Source organism: Rhagoletis zephyria, unplaced genomic scaffold (genome assembly GCF_001687245.7).
Source record: "Rhagoletis zephyria isolate East Lansing unplaced genomic scaffold, Rhagoletis_zephyria_1.1 Rzeph_scaffold_00090, whole genome shotgun sequence".
NCBI lineage: Eukaryota > Metazoa > Arthropoda > Insecta > Diptera > Tephritidae > Rhagoletis > Rhagoletis zephyria.
Window position 1 is genome coordinate 244,461 of NW_016157174.1, and position 19,240 is coordinate 263,700.

A 19,240-nucleotide genomic window follows, 5' to 3' on the forward strand; every position below is an offset into this window, starting at 1 on the left:
TTTCCATATAAAAGTAAGCTGGAATTTTTTTCTTATTTTGTAATAACTCATATAATAGTTCATTAGGTGTAGCTTTACCAAAATGTAGAATTGTCGAGTACTTTATACTTAAATTTAAGCAAGAAAAAAAAATTCTATACAAATGTCCAACCCGTGATGGTGGAATGGCCCATATAAATTCAGATTTCAAACTTTGTACAAGAATTAGAAAAAATCTGCTTGTTTTCACCAAAATTTCAAAGTTTTTAATCAGAATTTTGGTATGCAGTTTTATAGAAAGAACATTTATTTCTACTATAACGAAGTGCAAGTTCAAGCTGCTATAAAATCCCGTTAATTTTTGTCATTTTTTGCGGGCAATATCCTCCATATAAAAGAAAATTGTCGAACACACTTTTGTATGGAAAACACGAAAACACTTTCAACCAAAAAAAGTTAATTTTGGTAAGCTGTCTGCAAATGTTTTTTGATGTTGGCTGTTGTCTGTCGCTTTACCTGAACATATAAAAAGAAATTCCAAATAATCGGCAAAGAATCAGCGAAAAAAGGCCGATGCCGGTGCCGATGCTCAATTTTGTGTCGATACTAGGCGATGCCGATGCCGATTAATCGGTCGGAATCTAATATTAACGACTAGCATACCCGGCGAATTTCTTCCCGCCCGAAATTAATTTTTTTATTGAAACATTTTGGTCCCAACCTTTTCACCAACAATTCACGTTTACGATTTCCATTGGCACATTCATCTGCTAGGATTATGGTTTGGTGGTCTTTTGCTGCCTTAAATAACCCAACGAAAGTGTTATGTCCTTGAAGAAGTTCTTGAAATTTTCTAATTGTGCTGCATTTCACAGAACGGTTAATCGCACAACGAAATAAATTTGAGGAACTTTTTCCTCTTCACTCCCTGGCGGCAACAATGATCCGATTCTATAGGGTATCTGCCCTAGAAATATAGTATAGTTCGTGGCAATTTCAAAATGGATGCGTTGTGAGGACCCCGGATCCTGTGGCCTTGGGCCCCACAACAACTTTTATATACACATACGTATATATCTTTTGTACTATTTACCCTGAATTGTTGATTTGAAATTGTATACACACATGTACAAATATATATATATGTACACTTATGTTTTGAATTATTATATATATGCGTATGTATGTATCCACTAATATATTTTGAATTATTACTTTGTATGCACAGTATAAGAAATACCTACAACATACAATACCTACATAAAATGTATAATGCACAAACAATTGTAATGAGGATAACTGTCTGCGGATGGACAAAAATGGTATAAAAGGAGCGGTGCTAACAAGCATTGTTCATTAGCTAGGCATACGTGGCACGCGTCGCAACGTGGGTCACACGGGTAGTGGAAGAGGGATCAACCTCCGAGACTATTATTGTATATTCGAAGTGGGCTTTAACTACTGAGACTGGTGCTAGCTGTAGGGTTTAAACCTACTCTAGTTCTATACTTTAGAGAGTAGATATAGCGAAAGTATAGCGAATAAAGAGGCTGTAAACTAGAAGCGAGTGTGTTCTAATTTCTTGAGGAGATAGGGTGTTTACTCCTTACAGGACCCTGGACAACCGAGAGCTATGCCCAGCACTCAGGAAAGTCCGTTACAAATGGCGCCCGAGCAGGGACTCTAATGGAAACGAAAAATAAAGGAGAGTGCCGTGAAAAAAAAGTGGAGTGAAAAAAAATAAGAGAGAACACAAGTGATAGAGGCACTGAGTTCAGCGACTACCCGAAAGACCCAAATTTAAGAAGCAATAAGGGCACAAGTGAGAGAGACACAAAGTGCAGTGACCACCCGAAGAACTACTAGTAGGCGGTCCAGTGAAGAAACAGTGTGAAAAAAAACAATGGTGAAGAGAAAGTGGATATATTACCTCAACCGAGAGGAGCTGCTGACCTATATGGCAGAGTTCGGCCTCGAACAGACAGGAACAGTCGAAGAGCTGCGAAGACGTTTCTCTTCATTTATACAAGAAGAAAGTAACAACGAAGACTACCAAACGCGGTTCACGCGAAACACTCGAAGCCTGCGCTGAATGTTACCGCAGCAACACCAAGTGGAAGCCAGGGAGCCAGTGTCATGCAGTCACCAAATCCCGTTGACGCGTTTGAGACACCACAGCCATACGCAACGTATCCTACAACATCGCTGGCAACCATCATGGACCGAGTCCGTAAGTGGGGTTTCAAATACGACGGCGGCCGAGACCCGCTCAGCTTCATCGAACGTGTAGAAGAATTGGCGGAAGTATACGAGGTGAATCGTGGCTTGTTACCGCGAGCGATGCCAGAAGGCGTTGACATGGTTCCGCAGTAATAACCGGAATTGGCGACAATGGGAGGACTTCAAACGAGGCTTTCTAAGGTTCTTCTTAAACTCTCGCTACCACGAAACCTTAGACGATGAGATCCGTCGTCGCGTCCAACAACCGAACGAGAAATTTAAAGACTATGTGTTGGCCCTTCAGAGTTTGATGCGACACGCGAACTACACCTCAGAGCAGAAGCTGACGCGTATCTACAGAAACTCTAGAAGCGAGTTCCAATGGTACGTCAAACGATCCGAGTTCACCACCCTAGAAGAGCTAGTGAGTTTGGCGGAAGATATGGAAAATATCCCCCCGGTGAGAGAGCCACAGAGAGCCGCAGCGCGAACCACTCCGCGGGTCACGGAGAGATATCAGCACATGCGCGAACTGCCTAGGAGTGACGAGACGGCTAGAGCAGAGAGAACACAGCGCCGACCTGAACCACACAGCGGTGTGGCAACACCACAGACGGAGTACGTTAATCCGTGGACTGCGTGTAGACATTGCGGAGAAGATGGCCATTTTGCGAGAGAGTGCAGAGCTGCACGGAGAGAGTTTTGTTGGACCTGTGGTCGATGCAATGTCCCGACTCGAGAGTGCTGCCGTAGTGCATCGGGAAACGGGTCGAGGTCCCATTTGCGGCGAGGAGTGGGGCGTCAGGTAGAACAGCCTCGCCCAAACTAAAGAGTGTCCTAAGGCAGTCGGATGGCCGAATTATGGCGGCGATTAGAGTAAACGAGGTCGACGTAGTAGCTGCAGTTGATACAGGCGCAACAAGAAGTTTCTTGAGCGAGGCCATGTTTAAGAAACTGGATGTGGGAGAGGTTAGGAAGGTGAACACGCGTGTGGTAATGGGAGATGGGAGATCCAGAACGGTGCTGAAGGCTATAACGGCGCAAGTGGAGCTGGCGAATCAGGCGCATGAAAGCGATCTTTTGGTACTGCCTGGTTTGATGGATGACGTGGTGCTTGGAACCGATTACCTGGCAAAAGCGGGGGTCCGATTATGTTGCGGAGACTTAGACGTGACACTCCGAGAAGAGAGCTGCGCACAAGGAGTAGAAACGTTCACGGCAATACGCGAGGGAGGTGCAGAAAGGTCAGGTAAATGCGATGAACCCAAATCAAACCCCACATCTACAGAAGCCACGACAACCGACGAAGCGAGGGAGTTCTTAATGTCAGAGTTACGCAAATTTGAGAAGATGTCTGGAGTTTCAAATATTGCCACTCACCGGATCGTCATGAAGGATGACCGGCCGATCAAGCAGAGGTATTGCCCGAAGAACCCGAAGATGCAGGAAATCATCAACGCGGAAATCGACGACCTTATCGAGAAAGGGTGTATTGAACCCTCACACAGCCCGCACAGCGCCCCAATAGTGTTGGCGAAGAAGAAGACCGGCAAATGGAGACTCTGCGTCGACTACCGACAGCTAAACGAGCGTTCAGTGCCCGACGCGTACCCCCTACCGAAGATCCAACATATCCTTGATCGACTACGAAGCGCGCGTTACATTAGCAGCCTAGACCTGAAAAACGGTTACTGGCAAATCCCAATGGAAGAGCAGAGCAAGCAGTACACTGCTTTTACAGTGCCAGGGCGTGGCCTTTTTCAATGGCGAGTAATGCCGTTTGGGCTCCACTCCGCCCCCGCGACATTCCAGCGTGCGTTAGACCAAGTTATCGGTCCAGAGCTAGAGCCGTATGCGTTTGCCTACCTGGATGACATTATTGTCATCAGCGCAACCCTGCAAGAGCACGTCCAACATCTTTCGGAGGTCTTCCGACGGCTTAGGCAGGCGAATCTTAGGATCAACCCAGAAAAATGCGAGTTTTTCAAGAAGCAGTTGAAGTATCTGGGTCACGTCGTCAGCGAGAAGGGCATTCACACCGATCCTGAGAAGGTCGCGGCTATCAAAGAGCTGACACCACCGACAAATATAAGGGAGTTACGCAGGTTCCTAGGGATAGCTTCATGGTACCGAAGATTTGTCCCCGACTTTTCCAAAGTGGCGCATGCGCTGACGTCCATGCTAAAGAAGGGCCACAAGTGGAAATGGAACGACGAGCAACAGACAGCGTTCGAGGCGCTGAAGAACGCGCTAACCGAGGCACCAGTGTTGGCTTGCCCCGACTTTACGCAGAAGTTCACTCTGCAAACAGACGCGAGCGACTACGGGCTGGGAGCTGTTCTCACCCAAGAGATTGAAGGAAAAGAACGCGTAATCGCATATGCGAGTCGCCGGCTCAACAAGGCCGAACTTAATTATTCACCAACGGAGAAAGAGTGCCTGGCCATAGTGTGGGCGATCAGAAAAATGAGACCCTACCTAGAAGGATATACGTTTACCGTCATCACCGACCACTTAGCGCTAAAATGGCTGAGTAAGATAGAGAGTCCATCCGGTCGGATTGCAAGGTGGGCGCTGGAACTGCAGCAGTACTCCTTCGATGTGCAGTATCGCAAAGGTAAGCTGAATGTGGTAGCAGACGCGCTGTCAAGACAGCCCCAGGAAACATTGCTTGGTTCGATGACGGCGGGAGGAGTAGCGGTAGAGTGCAAGTGGCTGAAAGACAAGATGGCGGAGGTGGAGAGGTCCCCACAGAAGTTTCCTGACTTTGTCATCGAAAATGGTGAGCTGTACCGGCGAATATCAGGCCAAATCGACGGTGAAGACGTGTTGCCATGGAAATTATGTGTACCGACAGAGCAAAGGCAGAGGGTGTTAAGGGAAATTCACGATGTTCCCAGTGCAGGCCATATGGGGATCAGAAAAACGATAGCGCGGGCGACAGCGCGATATTATTGGCCGGGCATGTTCCGCGACGTGAGGAAGTATGTGCGACAATGTCAGACCTGCCAGCTTTACAAACCAAGCCAGCAACAACCAGCCGGAAAGATGCTGACGCAGCTAGCGGAAGAACCCTGGGCGACGGTGTGTGCTGATTTCGTAGGACCTCCTCCGCGATTCAAGCATGGAAACACTATGGCGCTGGTAATACTAGATCGTTTCTCAAGATGGGTCGAGATTGTACCAATGCGGAAGGCAACAGCGGAGGGAGTAATTCGAGCAGTGAGAGAGCGGATTATCGGCGAATTCGGCATTCAAAAAATCTTGATCATGGATAATGGAACGCAGTTTACCAGCTCGAAATTTAAGCAATTCCTGGAGGAGATGGGAATAAGGCACCAATTCACTGCTCCGTACACACCGCAGCAAAATCCGACGGAAAGAGCTAACCGTAACATCAAGCGACTACTGGCGCAGTTCGCAGGCAAAGACCAGAAGAGCTGGGATGATCTGCTGCCAGAAATTACCTTGGCCCTCAACACGAGCGTGTGCGACGCAACGGGTTACAGCCCGGCGTTCGTCGTCCAAGGGCGAGAACCAAGGTTACCGAACGCATTGTATGACGAGAATACGTTAGGAACCGGCGAAGATGCCACAACACCGCAAGTAAAAGCGGTGAGAATGAAAGAGGTGTTTGAGTTAGTGCGACGAAACCAACAAAAGGCAACGACAGAGCAAGCGAGACACTACAATCTGCGAAGAAGATCGTGGCAACCGGTCGTGGGAGACAGGGTTTTGGTGAAAGAACACTTCTTGTCTAAAGCCGTGGACAATTTCGCGGCTAAGCTTGCACCGAAATTCGGCGGACCACATCGCGTTCTAAATTTTATCTCACCTGTGATCGTAGAACTCGACAAGGTGCACAAAGGGAAAAGAAGAACAGCGCACGTGAGTGATCTCAAACCATTTTATGAGAGCAACGCCTCAGGTGAAAATTCCCCCGTGGCATCGTCTGAGCCTAATTCGGCGCACAGCGGCGAATAGGTAAATTTCAGCAGAGACTGAAGTCACACACTCGGCAATTGCCAGCAGTGGAGCAATTGCCATGACAGTGGAGACCCTGAAAGAGGAGGAACTAGCCGAAGAAACCTAAATAAGATGAAGAAAAAGAAGAGGAAGAAGAAGAAGATCATGATGATGAAGAAGAAGAAGCACAAAAAATAAGGTCCCAAGAAAAAAAAAACAATAAAAGATGCAGATGGCACGAAGCACAAAAGAAAATTATAAAAAAAAAATAATAATTATCATAATATTAAAATTAATAATAAAAACAGCAATAGTAATATAATTATAAAATAATAATAATTATAATTATAATTATAAATATTAATAATAGCTAAAAACATTTATAATAACAAAATAATACTAATTCTACTAATAATAATAATCGTAATAAGAAGAGGAGTAATACCGCAATGGCAACCCGAAATCTACTCCAGTTCATCAACGCTACAAAACTTCCTTTTGGATAGTCAGCAACCCCGACACCAAACTACAGCTGTGCGAGGATGACAAATAAACAAATAAAAAAACAAAATATGCAATGTGAAAGTGAAACGGCAGCAAAATTACCGAAATTTTGCTGGAAAAGTGCCGGAAAACTAGGAAAATACAGTTGGTCGCACAATGGCCACTGTCGACAATAAAAAGGATGTGCCGCGGGCGCCAAGGCACAAGTTCGCGAAAATATGGAGCAACAGCAGCAGCAACAGGCAAATTTTGTAGCCGAACAAGTGGAGGGCGGCGTTTTGCGCGTACGTATAAAGCGCCTAACAGAGCACGAAATTCGACGCTACAGTAGAAGTGACAGCAGCGGTGGAGACCGGTCGAGTAATTCGAGCGACAACAACAGCACCGGAGGCGAGCATGACGACGCTGGCCGGCCAAGTAGCCCCAGCGAGGGCGGTAGCAACAGTGNGTCTTGCTGCCGGGAGTAAGGAGGGAGTGTCAGGACCCCGGATCCTGTGTCCCTGGGCCCCACAACAACTTTTATATACACATACATATATATCCTTTGTACTATTTACCCTGAATTGTTGATTTGAAATTGTATACACACATGTACAAATATATATATATGTACACTTATGTTTTGAATATTATACAGGGTGTCCCAGAAGTAGCGTGCCAAACTTTAGGGCAAGGTAGGTGGGGGGGGGGCGAGGTCACTGATAAACAAAAAATTTTCATGTATATTTTATTTCACGTGAATCCATGCTTCACAAAAAATATTGATAGATATAGCCCTTGTTATAGACTCTAGTCCGAATTCCGGTAAGTAACACAAAATAATGTCAAGAGCAAGTAATTATGTACCTTTGTACTATTTAGCATGTCATTTGACGGTAACAAGAGCAAATTCAATTTANCGCTCACAATATACATAGACTTATTTCAGACGAAATACCTTGAAAGTAAGTTTCACGAAAGCACTTTAAGTGAAAATTTATTTTTTTTTACTTGAATTTATTATGGAAACTGAGGATGTAACCCAAAAAGGCAGCAACATTACTTTTCATTGCATACAATGTTCCAATTTTTCCTAATTTACTCACCTAAATTATTTCTTCAAAATAATTGACATCCGCATTCGCATCTGCATTCGTGGATGTTAGCTTTTAAACATCCGCATCCACATTCGCATCCGCGGATGTCTAAAATTCCACATTCGCAACATCCCTAATATGTATGTATGTATGTACTTTGGTGATCGTCATATATGTAATACTTCTATATTGGCAGTAAGCTAACTTCTCAATGTGTAAACATTCCGAAATCAAAGCGAGACAGTCTAGTACCGTTTTTGTCAATGTATTGTGTACTTGAGTGTCGTATTTGTATATGTGTTGTGTACATGTTTATTTATAAACGTATGTGTTCCTTTTCTTTCGTACGTGTTTATTGATATATCTGTACTGTAGTGTTTTCGGACGGTACTAGCTCTTACTGCCAATATAGGAGTATTACATATATGGTGATCGTTTATTCCTATGTACTTATGTATGTATGTATTTACTATGTATGTATGTACCTATATACGTACTTATATACCATGATTCAATAATAAAATGTTTGCTCAAAAAGCAGTTTTCTCGCTCCCTCTTGACAAAATCGGCTCCCTTAGCAAAGCACTGTGTGTGGGTTCGTGTGTGTGTGCAAAGCTTTTGTAAGGCAGCTAAGGGAGTGTCAAAAGTCGAATGTCAATAATGAGGAAACCTTTAATTATTGAATCATGCTCATGATGCAATAATGAAAGGTGTTGTACGTTGTGACAGCTCGAAATCGAACTACCTTAGGTCAATATTGTATTTTGGAAGTACAAGAAAAACGGGAAGAAAAAAAGCATAATAAAAATTATGCAGAACGAAAAATGACACTGAAGATGGCACAACGCCGAAACCGGTTTGTCTCCAAACCAAATTTGACAAGGGATGGCGGAAATTCGTTCCAAAATACATCATACACCCACCCTGTCGGAAACAACAACAACCAAAAAGGAAGGAAAAAAGCCTTTTAGTTGAAAAAGTACTAAGCATAAGCCTTCTCAACAACGTTCCGATTATCTGAATAGGTATATATATGGCTTGGTAGTCTCATAAAGTTGTAGATAATTAAAATAATAAAATTAGGCGTGTTTTTATTCACAGGAATATGATAATATGCTTAAAATTTTTGAGCTGATGAATACACAGCTAGAACAGTATGGCATATATAATTCCTTATATAAGTCGCATCACTAAGAAAATTATCCCTTATGAATTTGAAATGTTTCCCTTATATTGTACAGGCCAAATAGAGGAATTCATTTACGTGTGATATTTTGTCCCCCTCTTTCAATTGGGCTTCTTGTGCGCATATATCAGGTTTGATAGCTATTGACCATACCAATAATGCCTCATACTCAGTTTTACTAGATCAATTCGTGTTCTCGAGAAAAAAAATTTCACGATTCAAAAATCTGAGTATAGCGGCCAAATTCTTTTCTCGCAATTTTGAAAATTCTTCGTTTTTTGGCCTATATTTGCTTTGTATGGTATTTGCCACAAAATATAGACCAAAAACGATAAATGTTCAAAATTTGGAGAAAAAAGATTTTTCAGATTTTTGGATCGTGAAATATTTTTTTCTCGGTGAACACGAATTGATCTAGTAAATCGGAGTATGAGGCATTATTGGTATGGCCAACAGCTATTAAACCTGATATATTCGCACTAAGGTTTTTTTTTGTGTTCCACAGTGTTATATAAGTAATACTTTGAGGAATCATATAAACAATTATACATTACCCAAGTTCACGTACATCCAAGTTCGAGTCATACAGCAAGCTTTTTAATGTTTTATTTATTTGTTTTTGAAATTAACAATATATTTCAGAATTTATAATTAATACGTTGTGTTCATTTTAGTAAATCCACTTTCATTTTTAATTGTACAAAATTTATTATATACATACAGTATCGGTCATATCAATAGCAACCCCATTTCAAAGTGATATTATTTCCCTCTCATGTTAATTTATTTCTAAGAATTTGCAATAAAAATAAAGTTCAATTTCTAACAAAACCCATATAAACCCAATTTTAAAACTTCGTAGAAAACTACAAAAAATACAACAAATTTTCACCCAAAATTCACACTTTTTTCTCAGAAATGTTACAGTTTTTTTGAGCACTCAGTTTTATAGCCCCTTCAATTTAAGTCTTATTATATGCAAGTTTGAAGTGGCTAAAAATTACCGTTGATTTTTTAGAATCGATATAAAAACAAATGGTGTTTAATCGTCTTCCATATACCGAAAAATGCGACTATCGAAAAACACTCGACATCAGACAACTTTTCAACGCCCTATTTCAAAATGTGGTTGGAAAACGCCCTACTTTAGAATTTGACTGAAAAATGCCCTACCTCAGAACTCGGTTCAAAAACACCCTATCTCAGCTGGCGATCCAAAAACGCCCTATCTCAGCACATTTTCAAAGTATTTTCATTTGAGATAGGACTTTTTTGAACCGAATAATAATAATAACATACTATATACCCACGATTGAGAGAATACAAAGGTTGCGCCGATCTCGGACCGTTATTCCTCTCTTAACGAATTTGACAGAATCGTTGTTTGCATGACGTCACACTGGTGCAACTTGTTTACGTTTTCCTTGCAACATTTTTTCTTCTTCTTCCATTCTTGCTCACGCTTTGGCATTTCTCTCTCGCAATTGCACCAGTGTGACGTCACACAAAAGTTATTCTCAAAAATCCTCTCTGATCGGCGCAATCTTGTATTCTATCATTCTTGCTATATACCTACATATCTAGTTTCAACATAAAAAAAATTATGTACGCATCATTAATTGTCTATACATACATATGTATCTAATTCAATATATGTGATATATATGTACATACATCTACATATCGTCGTTTAAAGTACAAAACCGTGTATCAATAAAATGCAAAACCGCGTATCAAGATAAAGCAAACCCAGCGAGGTTGCATAAATTATTTTCTAGAGAGTGAAAACACTCATATTTCAAAATGGTTTATCTTTTTTTAAAAAGCAATCGCATTTTTGGCTAGTATGTTTCAGGAAGAATGGATAAGGATTGAGGCAAGAACTTGTGTGAGCAAATCCAATTTTTAGCAGCAAATGTCAGTTACGCGGTTTTGTACTTAAACGACGATGTTTATATTAACAGGAACGCTGCAATCTAATACACGGGTGAAGCAGGTACGCAGCACAGCAGAAGCGTAGAAACAATCTGCAAATGAATGGCTTTTTAGGTTTTTAACAAACAAAAACCTGGTTTCAACTTACTTCAACGTGTCTAAAGCACAACGCACACACTAATGCAAAGGCGCAACAGGNAATCAATGTAGCTTGTTTAGAATTTTTTTCTAATATTTTGGGAAATGTTCAGTGAAATTAGCAAAGAAACAACACAGTTTCTCCTAAGGTAGTTCAAGATGGCGGATTAGAGCGAGAAGTTGCCGACGTATAACACCTTTCATTATTGCATCATGAATCATGCTTATATACATATACAATAGGCGTTTTTTACACGCATATACATCGACGCGTAAGGTGTAAAAAATCAAGCATCGAAATTTCCAAATAAAAACAAGTAATTTTGATTTTATCGACAACTACTCATAAGCACACATACAGGTCTATTCTGTGCTGGTAATAAAAGTTTTGTAACCGGTAAATTAAGTTCCTGTCAAATTTTAAACCCTTTTCGAATTTTGTGTACTCTTATAAGCGGTAAATTTTGTTACCATCTCATGCAATGCCAGCATTTCCACAATTCTTCATAGCTGAATTGCCGAATATTTTAACTGCATTACCAACATAACTAGAATCGTGGTGACAAGAACTGGTAACATTTTTTAGTAATAAGAAGAATAGACCTGATAATGTGTAATGCCGCAATAGTCTAAAACAAAAACGTAATTAAAAGTTTTGCAAAGGTAGGCATTATTGTTTCGCTTCACAACGCTGTTAGTCGGAGATGAGCGCGCATGTTGCTGCATAGCTGAGCGCGCATGTTGCTACATAGCTGAGCGCGGATGTTGCTAAAATCTAAACGTAATTATTGTCATCCTGCATGTATTTTGTTTTTGTACCCAAAAATGTGATATAAGCCGTTGGTTAACATCAGATCAGCATACCAAAGATCGGCAATTTCGATTTCCTATGCTTGGAGAAGCAGTGAAAAATTAACGCGAAGTTAAACGGAGTCCATCGAAAACATAATTTCCAACCGACAAAAGGAAAACTACTTCTAAAAGTTAAAATTTGTATATACATACCTATAAGGAGCGTGTGCTAGAGAGAAAACTCAGGTAGGAATGTTTAAACCATTATGTGGGCTCTATATAGAAAAATAATAATTTGAAATTATCTTGCAGCGAGTGGGCTATCACGACCCACGTGGTGCATCAAAACCCCTTTGAGCCTAAACATGCGAAAACCCCGACTTTTTGCTATATTCGTAATGTATTTTCATCAAGAATAGTTCGTTTTTTTTAATAAACCAGTTAAAGTAAAATATTTCCCCTTGATAATGCTGTTTAACTCAACGAGATGTCTTGTTTTAAACCTGAGATATTGTCCATTGAATTTTATGAGTTTTGCGACATTACTTCTTTGCACAAATGCTTGAAAGATACAACACGAATGTATGTGCGCGTGCATAGAGTAAACTTATTTCGTTTAAGAATTTAACGAAGAAATGAATGCATGAGAAATTCTCTAGGAATTTCATTTGATAATATACATATAATATACATGATATATATATGATATATGATATACATGATATATAATATATGTACATGATAATATACACATACCTTCATTATGTAAATAAAGACGCCTAAACGTATACCACAAATCTGTTTCTTTTCGTGTTGTATCTTCCAAGCATTTGTGCAAAGAAGTCATGTCGCAAAACTCATAAACTTCAATGGACAATATCTCAGGTTTAAAACAAGACATCACGTTGAGTTAAACAGAATTATCAAGGGTAAATATTTTACTTTTAAATGGTTTATTAAAAAAACGAACTATTCTTGATGAAAATACATTACGAATATAGCAAAAAGTCGGGGTTTTCGCATGTTTAGGCTCAAATATCTCGAAAGCCTGAGCCAATCGAGCAAAACTGATTCTGGATTCATATTCAGCGCAACAAAAACCTTTAGAAAAGTATAAGCTAGTCCCAGGGTCTGAACTTTTTTGTAGGCCTGTGTAATTATATTCACAATTTTATTGAGCTTGAGACCGTTTTTTATGAAAAACTATTAAAGAAAAGCAACAATAATTTTGATGGCTATTGCGGAAATCACCACATTTCGTCATCAGACTTCTTTCAGTGGGATTCAATCCAACGACCCCAGCTGATTCAGCCAGTTGCCTACGCACCGTGCTTAGTTCGCCTTGCAAATTCTTGTTGCTTTTTTCCCCTTTTTCATTTCGTAATCAAGCGCAGCTATTCCAGTGCTATTTAAACTTGATCATGTGGTTGTTGGTTTTTGTTAATAATTCTATGTTTAGAATGGTTATCTTTTAGGTGTGCTCGTCCTTAAGTTATTTGTTTTTGTTATTTTATGGCCTTATGACAATTATATTCAATAATTTTTATTGAGCTTTAGGTCGTATTTAATGAAAAACTATTGTAGAAAAGCAACAATAATTTTGACAGCTATTTCGGAAATCACCACATTTCCTCATCAGACTTCTTTCAGTGGGATTCAATCGAACGACCCCAGCTGACTCAGCCAGTTGCCAACGCACCGTGCTAAGTTCGCCTTGTAAATTCTTGTTGCTTTTTTGCACTATTTCTTTAGTTAAGCCAACTACAATTAAGCGCAGCTTTTCCAGTGCTATTTAAACTTGATAATGTGGTTGTTGGTTTTGTTGGTTTTTGCTAATAATTCTATTTTTAGAATGTTTAACTTGAATGAATTATATTCAGTTCTTCCGAGCATTTGTGCAAAGAAGTAATGTCGCAAAACTCATAAACTTCAATGGACAATATCTCAGGTTTAAAACAAGACATCACGTTGAGTTAAACAGCATTATTAAGGGTAAATATTTTACTTTTAAATGGTTTATTAAAAAAACGAACTATTCTTGATGAAAATACATTACGAATATAGCAAAAAGTCGGGGTTTTCGCATGTTTAGGCTCAAATATCTCGAAAACCTGAGCCAATCGAGCAAAACTGATTCTGGATTCAGATTCAGCGCAACAAAAACCTTTAGAAAAGTATAAGCTAGTCCCAGGGTCTGAACTTTTTTTAAATTTTGTAGGCCTGTGTAATTATATTCACAATTTTATTGAGCTTGAGACCGTTTTTTATGAAAAACTATTAAAGAAAAGCAACAATAATTTTGATGGCTATTTCGGAAATCACCACATTTCGTCATCAGACTTCTTTCAGTGGGATTCAATCCAACGACCCCAGCTGACTCAGCCAGTTGCCTACGCACCGTGCTTAGTTCGCCTTGCAAATTCTTGTTGCTTTTTTCCCCTTTTTCATTTGTGAAGCCAACTATAATCAAGCGCAGCTATTCCAGTGCTATTTAAACTTGATCATGTGGTTGTTGGTTTTGTAGGTTTTTGTTAATAATTCTATGTTTAGAATGTTTATCTTTTAGGTGTGCTCGTCCTTAAGTTATTTGTTTTTGTTATTTTATGGCCTTATGACAATTATATTCAATAATTTTTATTGAGCTTTAGGTCGTATTTAATGAAAAACTATTGTAGAAAAGCAACAATAATTTTGACAGCTATTTCGGAAATCACCACATTTCCTCATCAGACTTCTTTCAGTGGGATTCAATCGAACGACCCCAGCTGACTCAGCCAGTTACCAACGCACCGTGCTAAGTTCGCCTTGTAAATTCTTGTTGCTTTTTCCACTATTTCTTTTGTTAAGCCAACTACAATTAAGCGCAGCTATTCCAGTGCTATTTAAACTTGATAATGTGGTTGTTGGATTTTGTTTATAATTATATTTTTAGAATGTCCAACTTTTAGGTGTGCTCGTCCTCAGGTTATTTGTTTTTGTTATTTATGGCCTCAGAACAATAATATTCAGCTGGGGTCTTTGGATCGAATCCCACTGAAAGAAGTCTGATAAGGAAATGTGGTGATTTCCGAAATAGCTATCACTTCTACCATTTTTTCAAATTATTGTTGCTTGTCCAGAATAAGTTTTTCATTAAAAAAACGGCCTCAATAAAAATTGTTGAATACAATTGTTATGAGGGCACAAAAAAAAAAAAAAACCTAAGGGCAAGTACACCTAAAAGTTAAACATTCTAAAAGAAAATTATTAGCAAAAACCAACAAAATCAACAACCACATGATCAAGTTTAAACAGTACTGGAATAGCTGCGCTTGATTGTAGTTGGCTTCACATATGAAAAAGTGGAAAAAAAGCACCAAGAACTTAGCACAGTGCATAGGCAACTGGCTGAGTCAGCTGGGGTCGTTCGATTGAATCCCACTGAAAGAAGTCTGATGGGGAAATGTGGTGATTTTCGAAATAACTATCACTTCTTCCATTTTTTTCAAAATTATTGTTGCTTTTCCATAATAGTTTTTCTTTAAAAACGGCATAAAGCCCAATAAAATTTTTTGAATATAATTCAATTCAAAAAAAAAAAAAAAAAAACTTAAGGACGAGTACACCTAAAAGTTAAACATTCTAAAAATAGAATTATTAGCAAAAACCAACAACCACATGATCAAGTTTAAATAGCACTGGAAGAGCTGCGCTTGATTATAGCTGGCTTCAAAAATGGAAAAGTGGAAAGAAGCAACAAGAATTCCCAAGGCGAACTTAGCATGGTGCGTAGGCAACTGGCTGAGTCATCTGGGGTCGTTGAATCGAATTCAGCTGAAAGAAGTCTGATGGGGAAATGTGGTGATTTCCGAAATAGCTATCACTTCTATAATTTTTTCAAAATTATTGTTGCTTTTCCACAATAGTTTTTCATTAAAAACTGCCTCACGCTCAATAAAAATTGTTGAACTAATTAATAAAATTAAAGTAAAATCTGTGGAAAATTACCAAAAAATACTTTCTTCTCCAAATCCATAAAGGACCCTTTTGTTAAACGAAACTGAGTAACAGTTGATTGTCGCCGCGCTGTACACTACTGCAATGAGAATAGATACATATGTATTTGAAATCATTGCAATATGATACTATTGCCAGTGCATATGTTTTTAGTCTCCCTTCATGGCCATATTTAAATAAACATGCATATTCATTTTGTCTCAGCTTTTTACGCGATCATGATGCTAAGTACAAGCGTTTGTGGTTTTTGTGGAATGTAAGCAATTGCGGTCAGGCTGCCGCTCTGCCTCCGTCAAATGGCGCCGAAATTTCACGTTGTGGTTGCATTGGTGGTTGCGCGTTCTTCGGCAGCAATCGGAATGGTTTAAAATTCTTCAAACCCTCCCCTCAAGATGTGCAGGACAACTACAACATAGCGCGCTATTAGTGAGTCAAATAGTTAAATCAGTTATGTAAAAATCTTTTTAACATGAACAAAAAAAATCGTTGCTCAGTATTATCAGTAACAACAAGGACTACGGTTTTGGTGAGAGCATATTACATCAAGGCCAACTGGTGTTTCACACTCCCCCTTACAGCGTACATTCGGTTTTGCTTCATGATAGCGCCGATTTCAACGGTAAAGGCAAGCATTATTGGCCAGCTGTTGAGCAGCGAAATGGCAGCCTAAAGAAATCCGAACTGTGCACTAAAGACGCAGGTGGAAAATTAAAAATTGGTAATTCCATTGAAATACCAGATGTAAATGGACGCAAATCTCGCGAGAATGTAGGTTCACCGAATACGCTGGAGAGACGGAATAAACGATACTCATATACTACAAACAGGTTAGTAGAATCGAATAGCACAAGCATTTACGGTTACATGTATTATTGTTTGTTTTACTTTAAACATCAGACAAACTTCTATCGAGGTACCTTACGCGCGACTTTTGGATAGTCCTTCGAAGAAAGTGTTACGTCAAGACTCGAACGAATCACAGGTGCAAGTAGCGTTGAGACGCGGCTCAGACGCAACGAAGTCAAAATCTCAGAACAATACGCTGCGTGTTTCACCACCCAAAACTAGTAAATCCGATTCGCGGTTAACCGGCGAAGCAGACGCTGAAGATGAGTTAGAGGTGAGTTATTTTATTAAAAAGTTCTATTAGTTAAAAATAACTGGCGTCGTTTTTTCTTAAGATCCCCGATGAAATGTCGCATTCTGCGCCGCTCTCACATCCGCTTGAATTCGAAATTGTCGATTTGCCTCTGCAGATGCAGCTCTCCACTGAAACATCTCTTACCAATGGAAGTGATAACTTGACCCGTGAAGTGCAGCGCACGATTTCCCTCACTTCGGAGAACCCCTCAGAGATGTTTTTCTCAGCCGAGGAGGATATATCGAATATTATGTCGCAAGGTGGTTCCATAAAAAATCGCAATGGCTCAATTGTGTTCTCTGGCAAGAAACGATTCTCCTCCGATCTAAGGTATACGAAGTGCTTCTTATCAAAATTAAAAAAAAAAAAAACGGTCTTCATTACTATTTTAGTATCGGTGCACCAAATGAAAATGGACTGTCATTATCCACCTTCCGCAGTGATTTGGAAATCCATGCCCCTGAGTCTAAAACATTGCCGAAACGTCCTCAAAGCACGACTGAATTGGTATGCTTAAGATTAGTGGTGAACGCGTTTTTCACGAAAAAAATTTATTCTAACATACATACACCATTCTCACTTGATTTAGTATTGCAGCTTTCAAGCATTTTTCTCATTGTTTTTATATTAATCAGATTTATCTTCTAAAGCAGTTGAAACGTCAATATTCAATTCAGTCACAACCAGGGTTCGGAAATTCTCATTTATGATTATTCGTTTTCATTCATTTATGAGATTTATCGCGATCGATAATATTCCAAATCAATTTTTGCATTCTTTATCGCGAGTGAAAAATGTAAACAAACTTATCATCTCTCACATTCGGAATGCGATCGACAAAAAAATGTCCGCTGCTTTCATTCGCGATCGAAAAAAGGAAAGAAATTTCCTCTCACTCGAATATGAGAAGTCCGAGCATTGCCGATTTCGGCCTCTCGTAAATGAGAAAAACGATGCAAATAATCCATTCGCGATCACTCACCACAGCTTATCGCGATAAACTTATCGCGAAAAATTTTCAACGACGTTGTATGGGAGATATTTTTCGCGTTTGTTTTGGGTATGCATTTTGTTATGCATACTGCATACATACATATGTATATGTTAGTATGCATTTCTTAAGCAAATGGTTTTCGGTTGAAAGGAATGTAGGAATATGCACAAATATATGAATTATGGTGGTAATATATGTATATGTATGTACATATAAATTACAACCATGCATACGTGTAGTTAAAGTATATTCCAAGCGTACACTTTTCAGTACAATGATGTATCTGCATGTTATTTTATTATAATGATTGCGCTTATTTATTATATGAGAAAAGTGGGCGTCTGGTGAAGACTGAGAGTAAAGAAAAGCAGAAAAAACAATACATATACATTTTTTATTTCTTTTAAATGTTTTGGTTTGCCATTATAAGGATATTAATAAGAAACCAAAAATATACACACGTAAATAGAATAAGAAATTGTTTGTATGGGTGAATGTATTACTTAGAAGCAAACTCAATAAAACGAAGGTCTGCATTTCATATCCATGCACACATACATATGTATGTGTAGGGTTAAGGACTACTACATTATTCGTCTCGCTAAGATGGCAACTCTATAAACTTTGAACAAATAATTAATTAAACATACCTTTGCTTGTTGCATACATTTCCTGGTATATATTTTTCTAATCCTTTTTCGTGCAACATCTTCGATTTGTAATTCGACATTTTCATTATATCAAATAAATTTAAGAATATAGAAAACGACTTCTATAACTGGTGACCCCGACGATGAATATGGTCAGCGAAGGAGAAGACAGATTTATGGATGCAGAAAACATGCTGCATTTGGGGCGCCTTGCTGTTAAACCGCCGCCGTTTTGGAAACCTGATCCACGTCTGTGGTTTGCTCAGGTGGAAGCGCAATTTGCGCGCTGGTATCGCGACAGACGATATTAAGTATTACACTGTTGTCGCCGAAATTGATTCGGCGATCTTAATGCACGCCAGCGATATTATTGCATCTCCCCCAACTACAGGCAAGTACGAAGCGTTAAAGGAGAGACTACTAACTGAATTTGGTGAGTCGACAGAGAAAAGACTTAAGCGACTTTTTGAGTCATGCGAATTAAATGACAAGAAACCGACTACGTTACTACGAAAGATGAAAGATTTGGCACATAATCGATTGGATAAGAGTATACTGAAGTCAATTTGGTTGCGGCGTTTGCCTCTGCAGGTGCAACAAATCTTAACGACATTGGATGAGGATGTAGAAGTGTTGGCGAAAAGAGCCGACAGCATAATGGAG

At 39.4% G+C, this 19,240-nt stretch overlaps 1 protein-coding gene across 1 annotated transcript in view; it reads left to right on the forward strand.

Moving 5' to 3' along the window:
* The window catches only part of tweek (transmembrane protein KIAA1109 homolog tweek), a 443,660-nt gene that overhangs the window by 140,709 nt on the left and 283,711 nt on the right, over window positions 1-19,240 (forward strand). Inside the window, exons 7-11 of the mRNA XM_017630557.1 lie at window positions 15,997-16,218; window positions 16,287-16,619; window positions 16,690-16,912; window positions 16,974-17,263; window positions 17,326-17,440. Coding sequence (XP_017486046.1) covers window positions 15,997-16,218; window positions 16,287-16,619; window positions 16,690-16,912; window positions 16,974-17,263; window positions 17,326-17,440 — 1,183 coding nt within the window. The remainder of the gene's footprint in view (window positions 1-15,996; window positions 16,219-16,286; window positions 16,620-16,689; window positions 16,913-16,973; window positions 17,264-17,325; window positions 17,441-19,240) is intronic.